Consider the following 25795-nt stretch of genomic DNA (forward strand, 5'->3'; position numbering starts at 1 on the left):
GGTATTTTCAAGTAAAGCCTCTCTTCTCAGGGAGGTGAAGGAAAACGATTCCCATGGTGCCCTTTTTTGTTTGTTTCTTTTGTTTTGACTTTTTACTGATGGTTCTTGGTGTTAAGGTGAAATGTTACATGTCCATTGATTTCCTCTTGATCTGCTGTAACTCTGAGTCTAGTGGTTTTAACTTTGCTTCCAACCTGGCTTTGAAATTTTCTGAGGCAGGCTGTATGAAGCAGTAGCAGGGAGTCTGCTCCTCTTTTCCCTCTGAAAAGGAATAACCTGTGAAACACAAAGAAAATTCAAGGTGTGTCAGCTCACAGTACTTCTTCCTTGTTGGTCCATCAGTGGATGATCCTTCTTTGTCATCCTTACATAAAATGAAAGGTTGGACTAGATGAGCCTTGAGGTCCCTTCCAACCTGGTATTCTATGAATCTGTGAATCTATGCAAATAACAGGAGATTGCTTACTTTCAAACCTTAAAATTTCTGTGACCAGCAGTGGAGCTCTTTAGCTTTTGTCTTCTTATCGCTGAGGTTCCCCAGGTAGCATGAACTGTACAAGTGCTGCCATCATCCAGCTTCCCCCAGGAATATTCCTTATAAAGATAGAAACTCATCTTCCTTCAGGAAGACCTTTATGGTCTGCAAGGCACGGTTTTATTTAAATTTTATTTCAAATGCAGGACTGCTAAAATTTTATTTTTAATTCACTGTCTCTTTATGAAAATGGTGGGTGAATGAACGCTGAGATTTGCACAGTATCTCAGTCAGTGCATGATATTTAGCTGGATTCTTAATTTGTAGTCTAAAGCTAGGCAATGAAAATTGCTTTTGTGATCTAGGCCTTTTCTTTTTCTCTCTAGCTACAGCTTGATACTCTGCTTCTAGTACTTTCTCTCCTTGAGCAAAAAGATGCCATTTTATTGTCTCTATCTTGATTTAGACAAGGGATGCATTTGTCATGGGGCATTTAATGAATAAAAGTGGTTAACCTCTGAGTTCTGCCTCTCTACCAAGAGACCAGCAGCAACTGCAAAAGATTGCCTCTGGCACCATGAATGGGTGGCTACTGATTTGAAGAGAAGCTTGCTGTTCACTGAATCATCCGTATCACTCTTCACAGTGCCTGGAAAGTCTTCTTTTCCAAGTATTAATGCAAGCTGAGCCTTCCTCTTGGATGTGATCTGACAGGAGTGCAGCCCAAGGCAGCCCAGCTGAAGAAGTAAGATGGGTTTTTTCCAACGAGAAACGTTGCAAGACATCAATATTTAAAAGCAGAGAAATAAATAAAATTACAGACAGTCAGGTTGCTTGAGGAGAGAAGAGAGGGCATTTGTCTGACAGAACAAGCATGTCTCTCTAGCAAGGTTTTCAGTTCTTTGGCTACTGTCTTTCTTTTGATTAGGTTGATCAATAAAAGTCTGAATAATTCATTATTTTTGTAAAAACCATGATTTTTCTAAGCATATTGTGCAGGTTAGAAGTACAAAGTGGGCACAGCTGTTCATCATCTTGGAGCAGCTGATACTTTTCTTTCAGCAGATTCATTGTTGTGTAGAACAGTGCAGGTGAAGCCACACAGTGAATGGCCAAATAATCCATAATCCAATTGCAGGCTCCTTGCTGTAAAAGGTCAAGAGCAAGTGATCAGCCTGAACTGATTTAATGAGTTGGTGGGGTGGGATGAACCTGAACATGCTTCCTCTGATACTCCCTGTGGTTGAGCGTTCAGAGCGCGTCCTCTCCGGTTCTTTGCAGAACATCCTTCACTGTCCAAACGAAGTGAAGGCCACACAGGGTAATGGCATGTATGTTGTCAATGCTGATGGCTTGAGAGGCACCTTCTACTGCATATTTACTGTGCTTCAAGCCAAAATGTTTTATCTGTATTCTGCTACCTCTTGAAATCCTTAGCTCCTACTGCAAAATGACTTCTGCTATATATATTTCTTTAAGATCCCAACTGTTAGTAATAAATGATGAACCTTGATGTTGGTGTACAGCTGGGAGAGCAGCAGGCTTTTTGATTCTCTCTGGAACACTATATTATGCAGCATTCTAGGAAATAAAAGAAGCAGGAACAAGCAGGTAAGACCTTTCCTGTACCCTTTCCTGGTGGGAACCACTGGTCAAGTGTCTTCACAGATCAGTTTTGTTCCTCCAGAGTTTTGAAAGAACTCCAGGAATAAAAACATCAGGAAGCAAATGCCTTCTGTTTAAAAGTGGAGGCAACCAGACAGGCTGAGCCACCCTGGTGATTGCCCAAATAGTAAATCAGGGTTCTTGACTTTTATATGCCTCCCTGTGCTCTATTTTACCTTCACACATCCTAATCCTTTTGGCTGCTTTTGCCGTTACTCACCATTTCCCCAAACAACATTCCTGTCTTTTTCCAGGCATAGAAAAAGCATCTGCTGCTCTTTGTGCAAACCTGACATCTCTCGAAATACCACTCCCCGGTGGTGCTGACTAGGGATGTATTTTTGCTCTTCAGCCCTATGCCATGACAATACCCTGGGTTCCTCTCCTCTCTCCACCTCCAAGTAGATACCCAAGAGTGTTTCTTGAATGCCAGCCAAGAGATACAGTCAAATCCCAACACAAAGCGCCCTGCTCCTGCTCATGCAATCATCCCACTGGTCAGACCTTTGCTGCCATGCTATCTATGTGGGTATGTGTCTTGTGTAGCATCATCCAGTATGATTTAGCATCTTTCTTCCAGATCAATCCAATTTCATGTCCCATGCTTAGCTGCACCTGTCATTTTACCTTTCCAAGTGCACTGCTGCCTTGGCTGTTAGACGTTCAGCCTCTCTGAGAGGGATGGAGGTTTGCAGCTCTTCCTCTCCGAGCTAATTCCTGTCTGACACTCACACATGGACTGTTACAACACTGGAGGTTGGTTTGGCCCCTGTGCTTATTTCTGAAGGGAAGACTCTGTCTAGTCATGTAGACCAATGGAGCATCCTTCTTAAAGCCGAGTACTAAAGAAGAAAGAGTAGGGAAAGTGGTTAGATAAATACAGCCTGAAAAGTGGCTAAGTAAAAGTTTCTGTGCCCTCATAACCCGCTACCATAATTAAAGCAGATCAAATTATTTTGGTACCAAAGGCACAGTTGTGGGCCTAGCCTTTCTTTTCTGTCCTTCCTGTGTTCCTAGATATACTCCTACAGAGTTAACTGAGTGTATTTCTACAGTAAATATTCCCACAACAGAGGCCAAAATACGGTTTTCATCAATCATTTTATGGCTGCTTCAAGCCTGTCACACAAGCGTATGTGCTTACAGCAGCTCAGAAAGAAGAAAAAGAAAAAATAAGAAAAAAAATTTTAAAAAAGGAAAAAAGAAGTGCAGAGAAACCAGAAATAAAGGCAAGAATTTGAATAGAAAACCTGAATTTTCTATCACCAGGAGTGGTCAGATGATATTTCTTTGTGTCTTGTACAGTGGCAAGGACACAGTCTCCACTGAATACATAATTGCAGATCCAGGAAATGGAGTTATTACTTCCTCAAAACTATTGAAAAGGAGAGCACACTCAGCCTTATGGAACACAGCAAACCTGAAGGACAGGTCTCATAAAGAGCCACCTTATAATTGCAATAGAAGCCCAGAAACAAAAGCACTTTTATTGCAGGAACATGTCCAGGCTGAACCTTGTCATTTCACAGGCCAGATGCGTTGGAGAGAACTCCATTGGGTAATCACAGAAGTGAGGATGGCCTTCTGCATCCTACCTCCCAGCCGTAACCGTGCTGTAATATAGTTGCTTTTGTAGTGTAATTGCTTTCTCTGCAGGGCTTCTTCCTATTGATTCTGCTTGTGTGGATTTAAATTGTTTGCGGGTTGGAACTAGACTCAAGTTGGTCTGCATCTCCGCCTTTCTGTGCTGGGCAGCTCACGTGGCAGTTCTGTCTAAGAGACTTTAATGATGCCTAGATAGCATCACTCCTTTGCCTGCCCCTGTGTGTTTGATGTGAGGGAAGAGGCTGGATCAGATAAGTTCAGAACATCAATAAATGCATGTATTTTGCTTGGTGACACTTGTTCAGTTTGAATCTTTTTCCCAGGAAGCAGCTTGTGTTGTGTCGGGTTTTTTTCCGCGTGCTGTGTAAACGCTCTGCATCTGCAACTGTCGAGGATGGTGCCATCCCATAGCAATGCCATCTGCTGCCTTACCAAGTGCTTTTTGCGTACATAAGAAATGTGAGGTGTTACTCATAATTAGGCAAATCACATGCTGTGATCTGTGATTGATTTGCTTTCTGTTGCTGGCTACCTCGCATATGTCTATGTGTCCGTAAGTATTGTCTACATATCAGCATATGGATGCAGATGAATCAGAGACTCATGAATTCTTTTTCCCAATCCAGACAGATGGAAATGTTTTCCCTCCTTCTTATTAGCAGCAGCTGAATTTCAGTAACACTAGGGGCCTCTGTGAGGATCTTGCCTGTGTTTCATGCTGTACATGCATACATAAGCTGGCTTGGCCATTTATAATCCAATACAAGAAGTGAGCGATCTGTGACAGGCAGCAAAGGAAAGTTACAAGTTCAATGCAATGTTCAGAGATAGCCACATAAAACCATCATGGAGAAAAATATCTGGATATATGACTTGGCATTGTGCAGTGCAGTAAGAGAATGCCTAAAAGGTGCTGTGAGCATGGTAGAATCCAAGTGTCTGCTGGATCAGACTTCAGGAAGATATTACTGTGCCTTTCTTAATATTAACCATAGGTACTCTTTAATATGCATTCACTTCACTAACAGAGATCCTAAATGTTTTTGGCTGTATTATGTTCCAAGTAATGCTGAGAGTGAGAGGAAAGTAACTCAGAAATTACCAGTTCTCTATAATTTTATTATTGTCTTCAAATGCCTTTTATAGATAGTGAGGTATGATTTACCAGCAGTTTCAAAAGATGTTTAAGGCAGGCAGTAGGCATACTAGAAAGGCCATAAAAATGAAAACACATGAACAGAGGTCTGCACGCTTGTCTGGAGTAAAAGTTACGAGCAGTGCTGTAGCGATATAGTTGGATGATTTAGAATGTTTTAAACCTCAGCAGAGCTCTCTTCTTTTCTCTCCCTCTCTCCTATGATCCTGTGCCTATCCACAGCGTGTTCACTTCAGCAGGAGATCTTTCACCACTGGAGTCTGACCATAACTAGGAGAGCCCGAGGCAGAAAATAGGCTGTAACTTAGCACAGATCCATAGTCCTGCTGCTGCAACACCTCCTATAGACAAGAATCAGATCAGCACAAGCTGTCCCTGAGCGGCAACTGCACTTTGGTAATTGTGCAGAAGAATTGTGCAAGTAAATTGAAGTGGTTGATAAATACTCGTTTTGTTGTTACTGGAAGTGATGAGACCAAGTGTGCTCAGGACCTAGGACTGCTGTTCTTTAAGGGCATTACAGTTTCTTTCTTGAATCCTGCTTAGTTTGTACAAGGGAGAGCCATTCCCCACTGGTGCAAAGTTAATCATCAGCGCACATTTCATCGACTCTGGTATAACACCTTTGGATGAACTCTGTGTGCAGTGAGAAGTGGTTGAAGAATTTTCAGAATTATTTGGTTATTTTTCAAGTTGTGCTATTCTCATAGTTTCAGCTATTTGAGGATGTCTTCATGGAGGACTCCTGGTCCTGAGCACTTAATGTATCTGATACTTAAGGTTTCAGATTTTTTCCAAGGCCAGTAATGCTCAGTTCAGTCCTACCAATACAGAAAACTTTGTGAATGTGCAGCAGCCTTCAGATGTTACTAATCCATATTTCTCACCCCCACAGATACTAGAACTCCAACATATATGGTTGCATTTTATTTTTGTGTGTATGTCTATCAGTTTCATCATATTTTAATCGTTTTCCTTGTAAGTCAGTGGAGTAAAGAAAGAAGAATAACAAAGAAGTGAAGGCAGATGTAACGACTTGGGATTTTTTTGGTAATGTTTTTAATGTCAGCAGACATGGTGTAATTTAATTTTCAGAAGAATCTCAGCTGCAAAGCAGCTGATTAGGCATCTTGAGGAAACAGCCACTCTCTCAAAGCACAGAGAGTGAATATTATAGATGTTCTTCTAAGGAGAGAAAACCCTGGTTTCCCAGAAATAAATCACTTTGAGGGATAAAAACCCTCTTGGGTAGCCATCCAAAAGCAGAACCCAGTCATTTTGATCTCACATCACAGACCTGCCTTCTTTGCACTTTAAAAAGAAGAGTCAGAGTTGTAATTGCTTTAATGCAGCTGTGGGAAATTTATCTTTTGTTTCTATTGTTATTAAAATGAACTTCAAGAAATGCCATAAAAGAGGAGGATTTGTGATATTGGACATAAAACTCCAGCCTGTGCACTATCTATGCCATTAAAATGTGTCACGTTGGGTGCTGTAAGACATATCTTTCTGCAAAGGTGACTACTTTGTTTCCATTGAAAGAAGTTGATTTTTTGTTTTTTTTTTTTTTTGGTTTAAGCATTTGAATCCTTACTAAACCATCAGAATTTACAATGCAGCACACTAAGCTCATGATGCTCTATAAATGTCTGAGTACTAGGTGCAGATCAGGGCTGTATCAGCTCCGTTCCTGATCCAGGTTACATGACCTAACTGCATTACACTGGTGAAGGAAGTTTGTTTCCTAGAAAAGGAGGATGCAGATTGTATTCTCTTCTCTCTCCCTTGGACCTGTTGCCTCCTTCCTAAAAGCAATCAACTTTAGACACAAGGATAGCACATGCTGGGACATTTTGTAGCATTCATTTTAATCTGCTTGCTACCAATTCCATTCATGGTTTGATTTCATTCTGTTATGAAATCTTACACTGTCAAATTAGAAGCTTTATTGAAAAGGGGAATGTGTTGCATTCAACTGCTTGAAGGACAAAATGAAGGTCAGAAGACACTCAGTGATTAAACAACCAAAAGTACATTCAAATCATATTAAGAGATGTTTTCAATCTGGCACCTAGGGATTTAGCTACATGACTTTAATTTTTGTGCCAGAAGGCTTCTGGACAAAATCCTGTTCTTGCTGTGAGGAGTTAGATCAGAAACAGGAGGAAGAGTTATTTGGTTTACTTTTGAAATAGAAGCAGTAATGGTTGGCTTGCAAATTTGGCCTGAAGTCTACATTTTCCGTGGACACAGATGAAAGCCAGGCTGCTCTTCCTAGCAGGATCTTAGGAATGGGGTTCACTAGGTACTCTCAAGGTTGTCACAGCCAAGGATCGGTACTGCCCAGTGTTCTGTCTGCTTTTCAAGAGGTGCACAATGTCTGTACAATGTTCTGGTGAGGTTTGTTGGGATTCACAGTGGTGCCAATGTTGACTTTTGCTGTGATTCACAGTGGTGCCAACTGATCAGTGCAGCATCTGTTACCAGTTCTGAAGTTTTTCTATTCTTATCATTTCCTTTCAACTCTCTCTTTTATGGGGGAAGCTCTGAGCTTTTCCAGCATCAAATACTCCCCAAAGGAGTAGCCTCTGCAGGCTGTTACTGGTGCAAGTCATATGGGAACATGCAAAACTGGGTCAGAGATATTAATTTAAGCACATCTGTGTCAACTGACCTTCAAAAACGACAGAATAAGGGTTAAAAAGTCAGCTTTCCTGGTAAGTCTCAGACATGCCTGACAACTGCAAAAATAAACTTGCATGCAGTGCTGTGTCCCAGGCAGTGTGTGCAGGTGGTTCTGGTTACATGAGGAAGCACTGCAGAGGTGATCTTCTTGTAGATTTTCATTAACTGATTTTGATGAAGGACATTCCAGGTGCCCAGAAATTGTTGCTTTGCTTTCTTGGGCAATAAATGCTTGCCACTCCAAAACAGACTAAACTGCAGCTGTGTGATTTTCCTACCAAAAGAAAATGCAAGGCAGGAGACTAAGTATCATTGCTGTCATTACTATTATAACATTTACTGCAAGTATAGTCAGACTGATTGCACATTAGGAAAGGAATATATTTATTGTAACCCAGCTGAATACTTCCCCTCTATCAGCAGCTCCTGAAAACAACATGCAAGGGTGCAGGCAAGTGGCTGTAGGCCAGGTGAAGGGGAGCTTTTGTTGTCCTATTGGGCTGGTTGTTTGGTTTGCAGGTAACAAACTTTTGCCCTCTGACAGTCCAGCTGTGTATGGAGCAGTGTTTGCTTTCAGCAATGGCAGTGAGAGGTAGAGTTGAGCAGGGTAATGGTGCTGTGAGTGGCTTCTCCATAGACTGCTCCTTGCCAACCTGAATTATGTTTTAATATTTTAATTTTTCCCACTACTTTGTCAAGCCTGCAGGAAACTCACCATGTCCTTTATTTCCACAAGTTTCACTTTCACTTGACTTGTGAAGCCTTTGAATCCACAGTATCAAATCTAAACTACTCCTTTGGACCACTCAAATTAGAAACACACTGACTGTGATGCATTATTTTTAAATTACCAGTTAAAATTTAAAAGGATTTCCAAATATTTTTAATAATTCCCTAAACCACTCTAAGGGCATCTGCTAAAGAATTGAATTGCCTTAAAGACAGCACTGGTTGCAATTGCTTCAGCTGCAAATTAAGGTTGTCAGTTGAAGTGCTTTTTCTTTTGTACTCTCTGAGACAGAAGTTTTTTGAATCTCTTCCCAAGTGAGACAAGGAAAGACAGGTAGTGAGCTGTCAGGGTTTGTTTTGCCATGTGTTTGACCTGGCAAACAATCAACCCATGCCTTTTGCAAAGTCTTCTGTGTTTTGCTGGGTACGTCACTGCTTGGTGAGGAAAGAGGCTATTCTGTTTTGACATATTTTTGCTCTTTTCCCATTCTTTATTCTGCAGCATGTGCCCGGTGTTTTAATATATTGAGTAGCAGTGGCAGCTTCTTTTTTCTGTCTACAAACATTTGCATTACTGTTAAGCCATTGGGTCTGCTAATGAGGGGCTGTAGTAAGAGGTGGAATGAGGTATTTGCTATGCAGGATTTCCTGCACAGATGAATAGTAGACTCATGGTAGACTGGAAGTAGATAACTGACTCAGTCCTTTAAAGATCCCAGTGTCACCTGCCCCCCAGAAATGGACTTGCAGCCCAGAATAGGGGAGGATCATCCATTGGCTTCTTGCAAGGAAAATGATTTAAATAAATCAGAAGCACACAGGCAAACATACAGGAGAAAAATGCATCCTGCTCCTGTAGATGTCTCTACCTTAGTTTAGTTTCTCCAGTCAGACGATCAAAGGAAATCACTTGAAAGAAAAAGTAACATACAAACTCTGTCAGAAAGCAAGTGACCACTGATTTAATATGCAAAGTTCATAGGAAGTTTTATCAAAGGCTGTAGCTGAGTGCAGTGCAATGGGGATGGATAAGATGGGCATGAACTGGAACTCTGCTAGCAGTCCACAGTTCATAGAAGGTTGTTTTAAGGAGGTTAAAGTCCTAACAGCTGAGTCTGGGCATAAAGAGCAATCAGTGGCAGCATGTGGACTGGGACTGACATCTGCTCCTGCAAAGAGAGGTGCAAGGAAACCTTGTTGTCATGTTTATGATGAGAGGAAGAAGAACAAATGACAGAGGAAAAGATTCCTCAGTACCTCCAATAGCATACAGGCATGGAAACATGTTGGGCTGTTGTGAGATTGCTGATATCAGATGTACTTTATCTCACATGTGCTTTTCTGAAGAATTGGCTTGAACCTTTCAGAGGCAGACAAAAAAAAAAAAAAAAGAACATTATTTTGAATCCAAAAGAATGTTTTATCCACTTTTCCTTTCACTTCCACTTTCTTTGCATCAATGCCAAGAATAAAATATATTTATTTCTTTAGCATTATGTACCTGGAAGATTTGGAACTGGATTGTTGCATATTATACTTCCAAAGTGTGGCATGTCTCATACTTACAGTGTTATAATTAGTCAGACATGCTTATTTATTGCATGCTGATATGCTAATTCTAGGTCTGTTGGGTGTTATGACAGTTTATGAGACTATTTCTTCACTACATAATTATTTCTGTTGTGACAATGCCATACAGATCAAGATTTCCACTTGCTCTCCTGCACCAGAATGCTTGATTTTGTTTCATGATAACATGAAAGTGTAAGAGAAGTGAAAGGTTTTGTCTTTTCAGTTGTAATTGCTAACTGCTTCAAAAAACTTGTGATGCTTTAATTATTTTTTTTCCTGTGTGATTGAAGGAAGCTGATGTCACCACCAAGCTTGCCACAGAAGAAACATTTTTCAAATGTTCAGTGTGTGAAAGATGTCAGTGTTATTACCTTTGTAAACAGAAGATGATGGACAGAAAATCTGCAGAATTTTCAGCGAAAGGGAGTAATTTTTTCTGCTCTTTTTCATTTCTTAATGGAAGAAGAATTATGGAAATGAGAGCAGGCATTGCATTAAGTGCTTGAAACGTTCCTTCCCTGCAGACCAATAAAAATATAACTCTTCCATTAGGAAAATTTAGGTTTTTTTGAAGGCTGCCTGAATCTGAGCTCTGAATCAGTCAATGAGATTACTATGCTGGGGTAAGCGTTTCAAGGTCTGATTATGTATTTTAAGTCTTGCAGGTGGATACCAGCTCTTAGGTTGTCATGTAAGACTTCTTCAGAGCAACTTTTTCTGTGACTCTTGTGTTAACCACTTGGCTTATCTTGTAGTCCTTCTGTACTGCAGTCTCCTGTTAGGCAGATCAGTAACAGAGTCTCAGAAGCATGGGGACTAAATGATTTTCCACTTGAATTAGGGCTAGAAGGTTTCCTGGCCTTTTCAAAACATTCTAGCTATCTGTATAACTCCATAAACAAAGTCAAACAGTGGGAGTCAAAAATGTGACCTTTCTGTGCTTTATATGGCACGTTTGCAGGAGTTATAATCTCACCTGTGATTGTAGATTATGCAGATTGTGGCTGTCTGCCTTCAAAAATATCCTTCATTTGTAATTGTGAGATGAAAATGTAATAGTAAGCTGCTAACCCTGGGGCTGTTCACATTAGGACCCTGCCCAGAACCATGGAGAATTCATATCAGAACAACTGGTTGTTCAGGTCAGACTAGATGACCTTTGGAGGTCCCCTCCAGCCTGGACCATTCTATGATTCTAAGTGAAGTAATCTTTTTTTTTTTCTTTTCTTTTCTCCTGTGCAGTTAAACATACAGCAGTTAAATCAACATTAATTTCTAGGTTCTAGATGATCACAGTAAAAAATTTATTTAAAAGGGCAAAATCAATGCCACTGCTACTCATTTCTATCTTACTAATCATATTTCACTTTCATTGACTATGTTACTTAAGCTGTCAAACACATAACAGAGGTATGTGGGGATGATTTGTCCTCATTTAGTGTATGTGGAGACAGGGACACCAAGAGCTTCTGAAACTTGTCCAAAGTCTGGTAATCATTAAGTGGAATTCTTTTTTTATTATGATTATTTTTATTTAGTTGTAAAGAGTCTAAATGTAATATATGTCCCTGCTCACTGCATGGGAGGTTGGACTGGATGACCTTTGGAGGTCCTTTCAACCCACACCTTTCTATGATTCTGTAACAGTGTTATAACTGATCAAATAAATCCCATTTCCCCCTTTTTGCTGAAGGACTGATCCCACAGGTACATGCAGCACAAATAGTTAAGGCAGCATCTGCAGTTACTGAGAATATTTGGGCACGTATGGGGATGGCTTTGGTTTAGTTTTCTGAGGTTTGTTTTCTGCACATGCTACTGGGAGTAATTTACTCATCTCTAGAAGTGTTTCTAGTCCATCACAGGACTCCAGCAAGTGCATTCTTGTGGTGTTTTCCATGCAGCCACCCTAGTCCTTCTTCCAAGATCCAGAAAAATGGCACCTGTGCAAATATTAATTGTGTTCCTCAGGAATTCAGGAGACAAAGAGAGCATGGCTGACCTACACATTCCTCTGTCCCCATCCTTAATGATTCCTGATGGAAAGATTTTGAAACGCTGGAAAAAGACTTTGGTAGAGGAAGCATAAGGACATAACATTTTCAACTCCTTGCTGGCTTTCTTGCTGCTCTATCCCACTACCAATCCTGTGGTTTACTCAGTTGAGTTTAATCAGCTGCCTTCTTTAGGTGTTATGAAGAGATACTGGCAGTGAATTTCCACCTTGTGAGTAAGACGTTTGGCTGATTTAAGTTGAGGTCACCCTGTGCTAATGCCATAGGTGGCTAATAGGCCCTGAGAATCCAGCCATGAGGACTGGGGCTGCCTGTAGAAAACACAAGTTCCCAGTTGTCTTGGATGCATTTGCACACAGAAGGAGCCAGATGGTTTTCTCTGTGGGTTTTCTTGGGCTTCACTCTGCAGGAGAAATACCTGAGATGGATGCTGCCAGGTAGCTGCTGGCTCCTGTGTGCTGACAGCTGCTCTAGCTCTTCTCTCAGAGGTATATTTAAAGCATAAAAATGTAAAAATTGGTAGAAAGCTGTGTGGGCAAGTGGGGCATGGGGAAAACTTACATGTCTCTAGATGTAATGGGATGGGTCTGGTCCTGAGCAGCATCCCAGTCTGGAATGTTGAAGGTGATACATGCTGGATGGTTCCTAACTGCTTTTTGGATGTCAGGTAGTGATAGGACTGGGGGGAATGGAGCAAAACTAGAAGTGGGGAGATTCAGATTGGATGTTAGGAAAACATTCTTCACCATGAGGGTGGTGAGACACTGAAACAGGTTACCCAGGGAGGTGGTGGAGTCCCCATCTCTGGAGGATTTTAAGGCCAAGATGGATGTGGCTCTGAGCAACCTGATCTAGTGTGAGGTGTCCCTGCCCATGGCAGGGGGTTTGGAACTGGGTGATTTTGAGGTCCCTTCCAACCCTGACAATTCTGTGATTTTGTGAGATCAAAGGCACTTCCTACAACTTAATACAATTTTCTTGTTCACAGTGCTTGGTCCTGGCTCACTCATGTGGCCATGTGGCAGGCAGACACAGTCACCCATTGGAGCCATCTGAAGCTGTACAATATTGCAGATTTGACTCTGAGATGGACTGCTGCTGTCAGCCCCCCACCCAAAACACTGTGGACTTTGGGAAGCTTAGGTCAGGTCCTATATCAAATGCACATCTTAAAATAACAAGTTGATTGGCTCATACTGGCAGTAAAGCTAATTGTCCCTTAAACCAAGACTTGTCTCTGGGAAATTGTCTGGGCCAAACAGAAGTGTGGGCTATGGTTTTGTCCTGGACAATAAAAACTGAGGCAGAGTAGCTTGCTCTTCAACTACCCACCCAACCTTGGGGCACTGGCAAAAGCCCAGCAGTCTTAGGCAAAGCTCCAGGTGCCTCGGGCAGACTGGTCTCAGGCAACTGTCCCTGTCTCATGTGTTTGCTCTTGTGGTCTTGTTCCAGGGCAATCCACTGTATTTCCAGTCTGCCAGAAATGTGACAGTGAACATTCTTAATGAGAAGACTAAAGTCCTTACTCGCCTTGTAACAGGTAAGGAGGGGGAAAGGCTGTGTGGAAGAATTAAGGAGGGTGAAAGCAGGTGTGTTGTGGAATGCTGTGCTGGCTTTAGACAGCACACAGGAGAGGAGCCCAGGTCTCTTGTGAAGTACAAATGAAAACTTTGCTCCACTTTGTAGAAACAAAGCTGGAGACATGAAAGCCATGCTGGAGAGACATTTCTGTGCTTTCTGATAATGAAGCAGACCGTCGTTTTCATTTGAAAGCCAATCCAGAGACAGAAAGGTTAGTTGTATGACTTCAGGGTCAAGAAGAACATATGCAGGTTGACATTTCTGTTGTAACAGGCACAGGCTTTTCCTGAGACACTTCTAACATTCCTGAGGTCTTGGGAACTCTGCAGATTAACTGTGGCAGGGTTAGGACGCTTTGCAATTTAGAGCTCTCTGTGCCTTTCTGCTGCTGAAGAACACTCTTGGGCTCCTAAATGTGAGTGTATTTGATGGGGAAATTGGTGTTTCATAAATCCCAGGTGCACAGCAAGCCTTTGAAAGAATGCATGTATAATTTGGGTTGAAAGAGCCTAATGCTTTATATATGGTAATATATAATATACGTAGGATATCTATTTATTTATTGAGATTTATCTAGGGACTGGGAGAAGTATTGCTGTGTGGCAGAGCCAATAATCCATAAACTTGTTGTCTCTATGTGAGAGTAGGTTGTTCGGTTTGCTTATATAACATCTTGCCCTCTAGTCACAGTATTAAATAATTAAATATGCAGCTTCAGTAAGCAATGATTTAAGCAGCATGCATGAAAATTGCCAGGAGGAAGGAAATAAATTCAACCCCCAAGCTCCCAGATTCTCACATTCAGAATGAGCACGTTTTAGTTTGTTGGTTCTCCATATATTTTCAAGGAGGTATTTGGTTCACTTAGGCACCTTGATGTCACAAGAGTGTGGGAGGACACAGCCAATGACATCTCCTGCAGTGATGTTCAGGTTACTGAGTTCTGCGTTCGGCAGCAGCTTTGATTTCAGAGTGGAGTGGAGCCATGGTCCTGCATAGTATGTGCTGCACTGAGGAGTAGGGAGGCAGTTAATTAGCAACATACAAATCAGACTTACAGCTTGAAAGTCCTGGGTTTTCTCACAACAGCTGCAAGACTTTTAAGTGTTTCCAGGGATCTCAGCATAGCCTCACTTTTCTGGAGTGTGAATCATGCACCTCATTCTTTGTGTGCCCTTTGTATGCTGGTACAGATGACCTGTGCAGGCAAAGGTGGGTATAGATGGAGTTAGAAACTGCCTACATTAGAAAACATTGGTCTTCAGGTCTTATTTCTCATGTCTCTATAGAAATGAGGCTAGTCACGAAGATGACCAGAATTAATGCTAAGTCAGATCAGCTGCTGTGTGCAGTAACATATTCCAGGGAGGCTGTGGCTGGGACTGAGCTGCACAGAGCTGTTGGATGGTGATTTGTCCAAAGTTTAGCCTAGATTGGTAACCAAGAGGTCTGTTCTTTGTAGCCTTTGAGCCACAGACCTGCACAGGATTGCTATGCAGGCAGCTGATGTTTATCAGGCTCCACAACAAATCACATTGCCAGAGGCTTTCCAGCACTTCGGTGCCCAGCAGCCTGCAGGAGAAGTAACAGAACTGAGCTAAGAGCATGAAGGAAAGTTTGACTTAGCTAAAAACTCTCTGAAGTGTGGGAGAGCTTGCTGTTGTCTTGACCTGCACATAGCTGAAATGGTTTAAAAGAAAACATTTGCTTCTGAATTGGTGTTTGGGGTTTGGTTGTTTGATTTTTTTTTATTGAATTGTGCATGACACTGATACCATTTTAATCCAGGTACATTTAATAGGCAGCAAAACCAGGAATCTTCACACCACAGCATCAGTCCAAGTAAAATGGACTCAGGAACTCTTGATGCCTCTTACAGCTGCATCAATACTCTCAAAGCATGGCTGGGTATATTCATTGCTATTTCACATGGGAGTGTCTTTTTGTCAGAATTTCCCAGCTATGCCAGGCTCAATGGTGATGTTATCACAGTATATATTTTATGCCATATACAAGCATTAATGATAAACAGAAGTAGAAATAGTTGAGGAGTTGTTATTTGGGTAGAAAACAGTGCCTTTTTCTAATGAGAGGTCACCCTCTGAAAAGCACAGACTTCCTTGTTTGATGTGTCAGGTGCAGTTTGTATCTGCAGAGCTGTTAGGGTAATCTCAGCAGATGGATTTGTTAAATGTATGTTGTATTTTTTCACTAAAAGGTTGTGCTAAATCTCTTCTCCCCTCTAGGTCCCCAAGCAGTGGAAGCACACAGCCAAAAATTTGAGGTGAAAACCCTCTCTGGAAAATTGCTGTTTTCTGCAGATGACAACGAAGTGGTGGTTGGAGCAGAGAGATTGAGAGTTTTAGGTAAAATAGTCCTTAAGTCACTGTTTTAATATGCACCTCTTCAAATTGTAGTAGATTGTAGTTTGATTTTCCTTCATGCTTGCAGAAAGCTTGTTTTGGAGATAAAGCCTTTCACTGTCTATTGCTTTGAATCTTTCCCAAGCAGATGATGGCCAGGAGTTTCTGTCTGAGGGGGCTTCTTAATTTGCACAATATATTATTTCCCCTCCAGAAAAAAAAAAAACAAAAAAAACTGGAAGTGGTTTCTCTGTCTGACTCAGTAAAGTAACTTCCAAACCAGCTTTGGAAACTGAACAACTTTATCTTTTGGGTCTGAAATGAAGGACCCTGAGGGATCACTCTTGAGGATTCAGTCACTGTGCATAGGCTTCATGTTTTTTATCACTCTACTTTCACCAGCTCCTCCTTTATTCTATAGCAAACACAAAGGAGGAGATCTGCAGTGAAATTTCAGCATGAATTAGCACCCCAAATAAATTATCTGAAGAGTTTGATGGCCTTTATGTTAACAATCTTCTCTTAGCCATATATATGGACATGTCCTCTCTGAGCTACCTTCAGCTATGGTGTGGGTAGAGTGAAGTGTCCTGTGCACCAGAGAAGAGCCCAATGCCATTACTTCCCCTTCTGCCTTTCAAGACAGACAGGGCAACCTGAGCTCTCCTTCTGCCTGTGCAGGATCTGCCTCCCCAGCTGTCCTGCCTGTGTGGCTTTGCATCAGTGGTTCCTAACAGAAACTGGGGAAATCTTGAAGCTTGGGAAGTGGGAGTTGCTTATTGTTTGTTTGGATTTATGTTTCATAATTAGAGAAAATAAACAGTTAAGATAATAGCAAAATTTTAAAATGTATTTGAGAGTTACATGAAATTCTCTACTAGGAACTTGAATTCTTTTGCTTCCTAGTTCAATCCCTGCTCTTTGGTCAGTCTGATTTGCTTATGAATATTTTCCTGTAGGACCAGATAGGGTAGCTCAGCGTTGCTAGCAGTTACTCACATAACAGTGCCACTGGTGTCTGTAGGTGCACTGATACCTGCTTTTAAAAGGTTTGATTTGGATGCTTCTGTTGGCTCTAAATTGTTCCTTACTTCTCTAGTAAGCATCTAAAAACAGAGATCAATGAAGGAGCTTAGAATGACACAGAGTATTTTTAATTATTATTATTTCTACATATTGCTCAACATATTATTGATACATTGTGTATAGCCTAAAGGAGCTTAAAATTAGTAACTCAGTCTAATCCTCATGAATGGAACTTTGTATCCAACCCTTAACATCTTTTTTTTTAGGCCTGATGTCATGCTGCTCTAGATCCTATTTGTAGACAGGCCATGGGTAGCTCTTTGCAGGTCACTGTTGCTACATACTGGACTAGTTCCGTCACCAGCTATAAAAAGGATGAATGCTGAACTTCACATCAACAGTACCTTTTTTTAGCTTAAAACTTTGAAAAGGACCATTCAACACCTCTTTTTCAGTGTTACAAAGCTGGGGAACATTTGTCTTGATCCATGTTCTACCACAAATCTCCCTTCACACTACACCCTTCAGAGCTAATTAAATGTACAGTCTTTGTGCAGGGTAAGTCAAGTCAGGAAGCAGCTATTTTAAAGTGTTTTCTTGGAGACCTTAAAATGAGAGAGATTTATATCATTGATTCTTAAAAATAATTTAAAAAAAAAAAAAGAAAAAATGCAGAAACTTTACCTTACAAGTTTCCAGTACTCCTTTTCAGATTACAAGCTTATAAAAATATTGCTTTATATTTACTTTGTAGTTTGGAGAAAGCAGCAATTATTTGTTTATAGTTATTTTGAGTTTCTGCCTTGTTTTAGTCTCCAGAATGAACAGCATCAAAACTACTGCTAACCACTGTAGTGTGCTTTCATTTTCATCTGCAGCTGAGTGTTTCTTGGGGTTTACTAGGCTTATGCATACCTATCAGAAAGCAAAAGGTAGAATGTTACCAGTGGTGATGTTACATGGCAAACATTTCAATGACCTTGAGCTGCAATGCATTCAGAGTTCATGTTTGGCTTTGTTTTTCCTCCAGCTTCTCTTCCCCAATCTAATTTTATCTCCACAAGTGTTTGCTGTGGCTGTTTGCCACGCTGGGAAGTGTCATACCATATGTTCACGTTTCTTCCAGTGATTTTTGTCTGCACTTGAGGCTAGTCCAACTTGTAGTACACAGACAAATTCCTTTGATCATTTCTCTGGTGCTTGGGATCTCAGGTGCTGTCAGTATGTGTCTGCTGACACCTATCTCCACTATGTAAATAGCCTCAACTTGTTATTGCTGAACACATTCTTGTTGTAGAAGGAAGTGTCTGTCTGCAATTTGGCGTCAAAGTCATCCCACAGAGGTTAGAGCAGCAGTTATTGGGCTTGAGGCTAGCTTTTAATCCTGGTAATGATAAATTTTTTTCCCTCTTTGTATGCTCTTCAAAGTTGATTCTGAAAGTTTGTTTTCCAAAGTAACACCGGAGCCTTGTCATCAGAAAATAGGTGCTTTCCTTTTTTTGAAATGGACTCTGCTCTGGGTAGCTAAAGTATTTTTCAACATTAGCAAAGCATTGAAAAAGGGAGGAATGCACAGAATTATGAATAAAACCCAAATACAAGTCAGAGATGTGCTGCTTATAATGGTGGTTTAATGGTTGGGGAGGGACTTTTTAGGATATCAGGTAGTGATAGGACTAGGGGGAATGGAATAAAGCTGGAAGTGGGGAGGTTCAGGCTGGACATGAGGAAGAAGTTCTTCCCCAAGAGAGTGGTGAGAGCCTGGAATGGGTTGTCCAGGGAGGTGGTTGAGGCCCCATCCCTGGAGGTGTTTAAGGCCAGGCTGGATGAGGCTCTGGCCAGCCTGATGTAGTGTGAGGTGTCCCTGCCCATGGCAGGGGGGGTTGGAACTAGATGATCCTTGTGGTCCCTTCCAGCCCTGACTGATTCTATGGTTCAAAACAATGGAACAGCATGGGTAGTGCAGATTACCAAATGAAAGTGAGGTTTATTTGAATTCTGGTTTGTGGGAGATATTTCTGATTTGTAACCATTAAGGACACAGAAATGCAGAGCTGGTCCCATGTGCTTTTTGTGCATGATGTAATTTAGAATACTTTGATGATTTTATTTGATTTAGTGAATCAGTCAAACTTGTCATAGGAGAGATTGGAAGATAATGGCAATTTCTGTCTGAGGACAGGGCCAGCCCTCTGAGTCCTTTGGCCATGGTCAGCTCTGATGACATTTATGTGAGCTTTTCCAGAAACAAGCATGAGTTCCTTCTGCCTCACTCAGAGCCAGCCAGGAGCCTAGCAGCTGTGTTGGTCCAGATGACTCGGGAGCTCATGTTTGCCTGTAAAAAGTCATGTTGGAACTGAGCCTTATGTCCATTTTTTTTCTTTTTCTTCTAAGCTCATCTGCCAGTGCCTGCAGGTGTCCAGTCATCTCCTCCACTCTGTGGGATCAGATGGCAGCACATCCTTGCTGTTAACATCCCTTTCTTTTACAAGCTTCACTCCTGTAGTGTTTGAGCACCTCATGGTCCTTAAAGAAATTCTACAGAAAACCTTGGAGCCATCCTCATTCCTCAGAACCACAACTCTGGTTCGGCAAGGCTTAGATTTGGAAGACAAAATCTGCCACTTCCCCTCCTGCTCAACAGAACCATGGTGCTGCTCCTGGGGGTGTGTTGAGGGTGAAGTGCAAATCTTTCCTGTGCTGGCCACAGCCAGGGTGAGCAGTGCACTTTGGCACACAGAAGACAGACACAGGGGAAGACTGAGAGGGGATCTGATCAATGTCTATCAATATCTGAGGGGTGGGTGTCAAGTGGAGGGGGCCAGGCTCTTTTGGGTGGTTCACAGTGATAAGACAAGGAACAATGGGTTCAAACTTGAACATAGAAGATTTCACCTCAACATGAGGAGAAACTTCTTTGCAGTGAGGGTGACAGAGCACTGGAACAGGCTGCCCAGGGGGATCGTGGAATCTCCTTCTCTGGAGACTTTCCAAACCCAGCTGGATGCATTCCTGTGCAGACTACCCTAAGTGATCCTGCTCTGGCAGGGGGGTTGGACCTGATGATCTCTTGAGGTCCCTTCCAACCTTTGATATATTGTGAGACTGTGACAACCTAATGCCTCACTGCCTGGCCCATGGTGGCTCATAAACACACAGGGCTCCTTCCAGCAGATGAAAGAGGTGGTTTTGAATTGAATTTGTATGTGGTACGTCATGCAGCAGTTCCCCTTCCCACCCTTGCTCCCAGAAATGAAACATGTTCAGGCTGTCTGAGAAATGGTGCACAAGGAATAGTCTCCAGTTAAAAGAGCTTTGGAAACTAACTTTGATATATATTAATTACCAATTTCGGTTAATCGCAGAGCCAACGCTTGAGCATTTATAAACAAAAGACAATCATAAAGCATTCTTCTGACTCTTAATTAGCTCTATTTATTCTCCAGATTAGTTTTTAAATATGCCCTCTAGATGCCACTTGATACTAATTAACAGAGTTGCGTTATTATCTCTGTAGAGAAGCATTTTTAATTAAATCTATAGCAATTGAAATTAGCATAACTTTTTACAGGAATTAAACTCTGGTCAGATGCTTAATTCAGCCTTAGAAGACAACATCTGATGACATCCCAGTGTCAGTTCTCCCAAGGGCCTTGACATCTTTTTCTTGTTCTTTTTTTTTTTTTTGAGATTATTTTTTTGAAGTTTGTTTTCAGGGAAACTTGCCAATAGATTCTGGTGTTTAATATTTATAATGGATTTAACCAATTTTTTTTTTTTTTTTTTTTAAAGACTAAATATTGATGGGAATCCATATACATTGCAGGGAGCTGAGAGAACAGTGCAAAAAAGACACGTTCCTGTAGCTTAACAGCAAAAGTCCCTGGTTTTGAGTGGTGGGGGGAAGGTCTGTGTGGGAGGTTGGATTGCATGGGCTGGCTGCTGTCTTGTTACAACTCAACCACACTTTTAAACTGCTCTTAAGATTACCATTTTGCTTTGCAATGAGGATAGGATTAATCATAAAACCACAAGATCCTTTTTCTCTAATAGAATTACAGAGATTGTTCCCACTCTGGATGCCTGGAAAATGTGCCTCTCTCCTAGATGTTCACACTGCTGTGGCATAACCTTTCTTTCTATAGATAGAGGTAAAAAAATGTCTCAAGCCTTTCTCTGTGACAAACCCTAACTAAAACCAGCTGTGTTTAGAGTGGGGTAGAATGCCTTTTATTTCCCACATCACACACCTCCCTGGCACCCCAGCTGGTTAAAACATACCTTTGATCTCACCAACCCCTTGCATGCCCTCCCTTCAAATAATTAGCCAGAAGCTCTGTTTCTATCTTGTAGCTTTTTATCCACTGTAGCATATTCCCTCTGGGCCATGAACTGTGTGGAGCATGCAAATACTGACCACAGGTTAGACTTTCAGGAACATTAGTTTGGGAGCTCTTTTCCCCCCCCCCCCCCCTAGTTTCTCTCCAGGTGCCTGGGATTGCACCTGAAAAGAGGAGTCAGCTGTTGAAATGTTGTTGCAAATTTATTAATTCAGGTTGGAGTAACTAATTCCAAGGCACATTTCCAGCATTTTATTAGTGAGCTGTATATTAAGGACTTCAGTGGAGGACCACCACCATTAAAAGCAATATATGCCAGGCTCATACTCAGTGGGGTATCACTGCTTGACTGTCTTGTAGAAAGCTCTTTTAAATGGGAGGGTTTGGTTAGGATTTTCTGTTGCTGGGGGCAAAGGGAGTAACCTGCTCTGCACTTGCAGAACACAGAGTGCTGGGTTTCATTGGTGAGCTAATGTCTGTGCAAGCTGGCCCAACTGTCTCTTCACATCTCTACGTGTTTTCAAGGAGCTTGTATTAGTTTGATCTGGGAGGAATCCTGCAGAGCTGTGGCTGCAATGCCAGACTAGTTGCAGGCCTCTCTAACAATTTGAGTAATTCTTGGCATGTCCTTTCCAGCTTGTGTTTTTTGCTATATTTTCAGCAGAGTAACTTTAATGAGTGCAAGAGTAGTTACATTTAATTAAAATAATCCATTATTTTAATGGATAAGACTATTTGACTGGTACCAGTCATTTCAGAAGGTGGTGTCAGCTAGAAATATAACAACTCCCAGGACTTCCCACCCATTTTTTGCTGCATGCATCCTTGTTCAGATGTGATTATTTATGGATCAGGACATGCACGGTTGCCCTTTACAACAGCCATTATGATTTCAAAATGGCATTTTGCTGACTTGTTTGTGGCAGAGGGAACAACCCTTGTAGCCAAGTGTTGAAATCAGGCTTGATCCAGGTGAAATGGAGCTTTCTGGCCTCACCATTGGGTCTGCCACAACTTCACACCTGAGGATAAATGCTGAACTTGAATCCCTGCATTGTGGATTTTGTACATTTTCCTGCAAAACATGTCCTGACTGCAAGGCTGTAAAGTAGCTTTCTCGAAGGATATATTGGTGCTGCAGGACTCACTGCTTAGCAAATTGAAATGTTTTCCTTCTGTGGTCCTTTTCCTTTACAAAGGCAATGGAGAGGAAGTTGCCTCTGACTCGGGGATGGCTCAGTGATGTAGAAGCATGGCTGTGGAACCTTGCTGGGGCACCTTGCTGTGCTTCTGGAAGATAACACTGTACCACCAGCCTGGGGTCAGAGGCCTTTCCCAGGGAAGTTCATGCAGTTGCAAATGAGCTCCTGCTTGCTCAGGCTGCTTTAAAGGCACCTGGAGTAGAAGTTACTCCAGAGCTCCCTTCTCAGCAAGAGAAAAGAACATGCCACAACCATGCTGCTCACAAGGCTTGGACAGGCATTTGACCTTTTGCTGAAGATGTATGAACTTTTTTTAGGAAGCAGCTATGAGGATTCACTACCACACTCCCTATAGGTAATTAAGCAGTAATGCTAATGCAGTCCTGGAGCACTTGCCAAGCTGTCATGTAGTCATTGGGCCTGTGGAAAAGGAAGAGAGAATAAAATGAGGAAAGTAGGGAAAAATGCTGACAAATGAAGATACCAGGTTTTATAAAGCACTGGCACTAGCAAGACTGGAAACAGCCTCCACTGTCTGTAGCTTTCAGATATGGCTCCAGAGGTTCATCAAATTCCTTTGCACTCATTGTAGAGCTGTGGTGCTGGAAAAAAAAACCTATAGGCTTAGCAAAATTCAAAAGCAGTGATTAAAGCCACAAGAAAAATTCTTCTTTTTTTTCGCTCTCAGGAATTGCCTTATTGCCGTATCAATGTAAAAGTCAGGAGCGATAAAGTGATTTCATCTGGAATCAGCAGTGACAAAGAATTAACAAGCTATACAGAAAAAAATTGTTTGGTTGAATTGGGTGGAGATTTTTTTATTGCCCAGAGGCTGGGGTGGGATTTCAGATACTTTCTTCCAAATAAACGGGGTTTTTCCTGTTGTGTAAGGGAAGAAATGAAAATGACCAGATCTTGAAGACACGTACAGTTCTTGAATGGATGCTTCTGATTGCTTTGCTTTGCCTTGAGGGCAATAGGCATAGACACTGCTGTCCATTCCTTTGAATGGCAAATTCAACTAACATTTGCCCTCCTTCTTCAAAATCCACTCACCCAGATTGTAAACTCCTCTTTTGCTGGAGAGAACCACCTGTGTCGAGAGGCAGATATACTGAGAAGTTTTCCTTGTGTTTGCTTTTACTTCAAAGTACATCTCAGGCAAAAAAGGACAGCATTTATGTAAAGTGTATAGGCTTTGAGTCCAGGCTGAAATGTGTGTTCAGATTGTGTTACCTTAATCCTGTTTAAGGAAAAAGAAGAATCATCCACCATCAGATTAATATTGATTAAATGTCACAAGGATTATGAAAGAAACATACTGTACACTTACCAAACACTGAAATCGAGTTTAAGAGTGTGGCAGATTTATATTCTATTTCCTAAGTGTCTTCCCCAGCCTTCACAAGCTGATCTGCTTGAAGCTCACATAATATTCTCCTTGATAAATTTCCACTGTGTATTCCTGCTGCAGGTGCCTTTCTGAGTTTCTTTGCAACTTGGCACAAGAATGCCAAGAGCAGCTTCAAAGAAATTCAGTGGTGACACTGCTATTGATGAGCTGCAGAAAAAAAGTGTTGAAGAACCCCAAAACTAGTCAAGAAGGAAATGTCTAGAGGTCAGCATAAGTTGTGACAACCTTGATTCATATGACTTTTTTTAGTTTGGATGCAAGCCCTTCTGTTCTCAGTTATTCCCTCTGTACTTCTCAGGCATTCAACCACTGCAGCCTGGCTGTTGAAGATCAACATGTGCCTACAGACACAAGCACCACTAATGACTATGTGCTTACCTTAGAGTTTGCAGCTCATCTCACTGTTTGCAAGTTTTGTGGCTTAAAACTGAGCTCCATTTGTTTCTTGGGACTGTGAGTCAGTAAACTGCTTCTCCTCCACCCAGGAGAGCTGGCAGTGCTGGAGTCACAAGGAGTTCTCATCTGACCTAACTTAAACACAGCCCAGTGGCTAGGGATTGACTCACTTCCCACGTGCCTGCAGTGCCAAGACCCACTTCTAAAAGACTCTAAATAAATGCTATTGCATTTTGTTATAAAGACCTTTGTTGGTGCTGCACATGATTTCATTGCACAGATTGCCCATCCAAGAATAACTCCCCAGCACTTTGACAATGGAGGTGGGCAGACAGACAGACCTTGCAGTGAACTAATTTTATTGTATCCTAGAATGAAACATGAATGAAGCCTTATGGCTTTTGTTCAGTGCACTGGCTTAACTGAGCCAGGCTATTATTGCTGGGCCTTGAAGTGGAGCTCCTATTGATTTCAGATTTGATGGGATTCAAGGGGAGCAACAGCAATTATTATGTCCATCCATTTAAAACATAAATTAAGGATGGATAAGGCTTTTAAATCTAGGAATTAAAAGGAGGAGGCACAAATCATTTTTACTTGTATTGTATTTACTTCCTGGACATCTGTTTGCTTAGACACCTTCCTGAGACTGTCACATATTACTCTGTGGAGACCTAGAGGGGAGAGAACTTCGTCAGATGGCTGCTTTCATGGACAAATTGCTGAATGTGTCCTGATCAATAATAGCAGTAATAGAGGTAGTTTATGAGGATCACCAGCATGCTATTCATTGCCTCCTGGAAAAAATCATAGCAAATCCTTCTCTTTCTCCCCTCATTTGGACAGTACTGCATTAAGGCAGAGCACTAAAGAGATGGTGCGCTTAAGATTAACTTAATCAGCAAATTTGTCCCAGTGCTCTGAGATGCCAATTTCATTATAAACCAGTGATATGCACCACTAAATGTGTGCTGTGGGTCTGGAATTATTACTGAAAGGACACACAGAGTGGGAAAGAAATGTGTTTTCTGGAAAGAAAAGAAAAAAGAAAGTGAGGAATAGCCAGCCAGGTGCGTCTGCACCTGAGCAGAAACCTGATTTCTTTCCTCTGTGTTCTGCTCACCCCCAAGTGCTGTTCAGCTGATTGCCACCTACCCTTGACAGCAGGAGCATCAATCATTAGTCTAAAAATACCTCTCATCACATTGTGTTTGAGAGCTGCTTCTCTCCCTTCCAGCTGATAGCAGTAGAAGCCTAGAGCAAGTTTTGTGCAGAGGGATGGTGTGTTGTTATCACTATCTTGCCATGACAGTTGGAGCCTGTTTCTGGCCAGAGGGAGCAGGGATGGCCCTTGCCTGTGCACCAGGGAAGGTACCAGGACAGTGTCAAGCAGCTCAAGTACTTTTGCAGCACACAAGGAAAGTGAGAGGCAGCTTGGAAAGCTGAGGTGTTGATGCCCACTTTCCTCTGGTTGGATTTGTTGCTGGTTAAGAAGATAAATGTTGTAGCTGAGATGTGTTCCCTTCTTGGAGCATTTGTAAGTCCTCTCTCTCCTACAGAGCTCCTGACAT

At 41.7% G+C, this 25795-nt stretch overlaps 1 protein-coding gene across 1 annotated transcript in view; it reads left to right on the top strand.

Annotated features, from left to right (window-relative positions):
- The window catches only part of SGCD (sarcoglycan delta), a 132385-nt gene that overhangs the window by 69146 nt on the left and 37444 nt on the right, over positions 1-25795 (top strand). The window contains exons 3-4 of the mRNA XM_054389087.1: positions 13355-13442; positions 15730-15849. Of these exons, the coding sequence (XP_054245062.1) occupies positions 13355-13442; positions 15730-15849 (208 nt within the window). The remainder of the gene's footprint in view (positions 1-13354; positions 13443-15729; positions 15850-25795) is intronic.

This window comes from Indicator indicator, chromosome 18 (assembly GCF_027791375.1).
Source record: "Indicator indicator isolate 239-I01 chromosome 18, UM_Iind_1.1, whole genome shotgun sequence".
NCBI lineage: Eukaryota > Metazoa > Chordata > Aves > Piciformes > Indicatoridae > Indicator > Indicator indicator.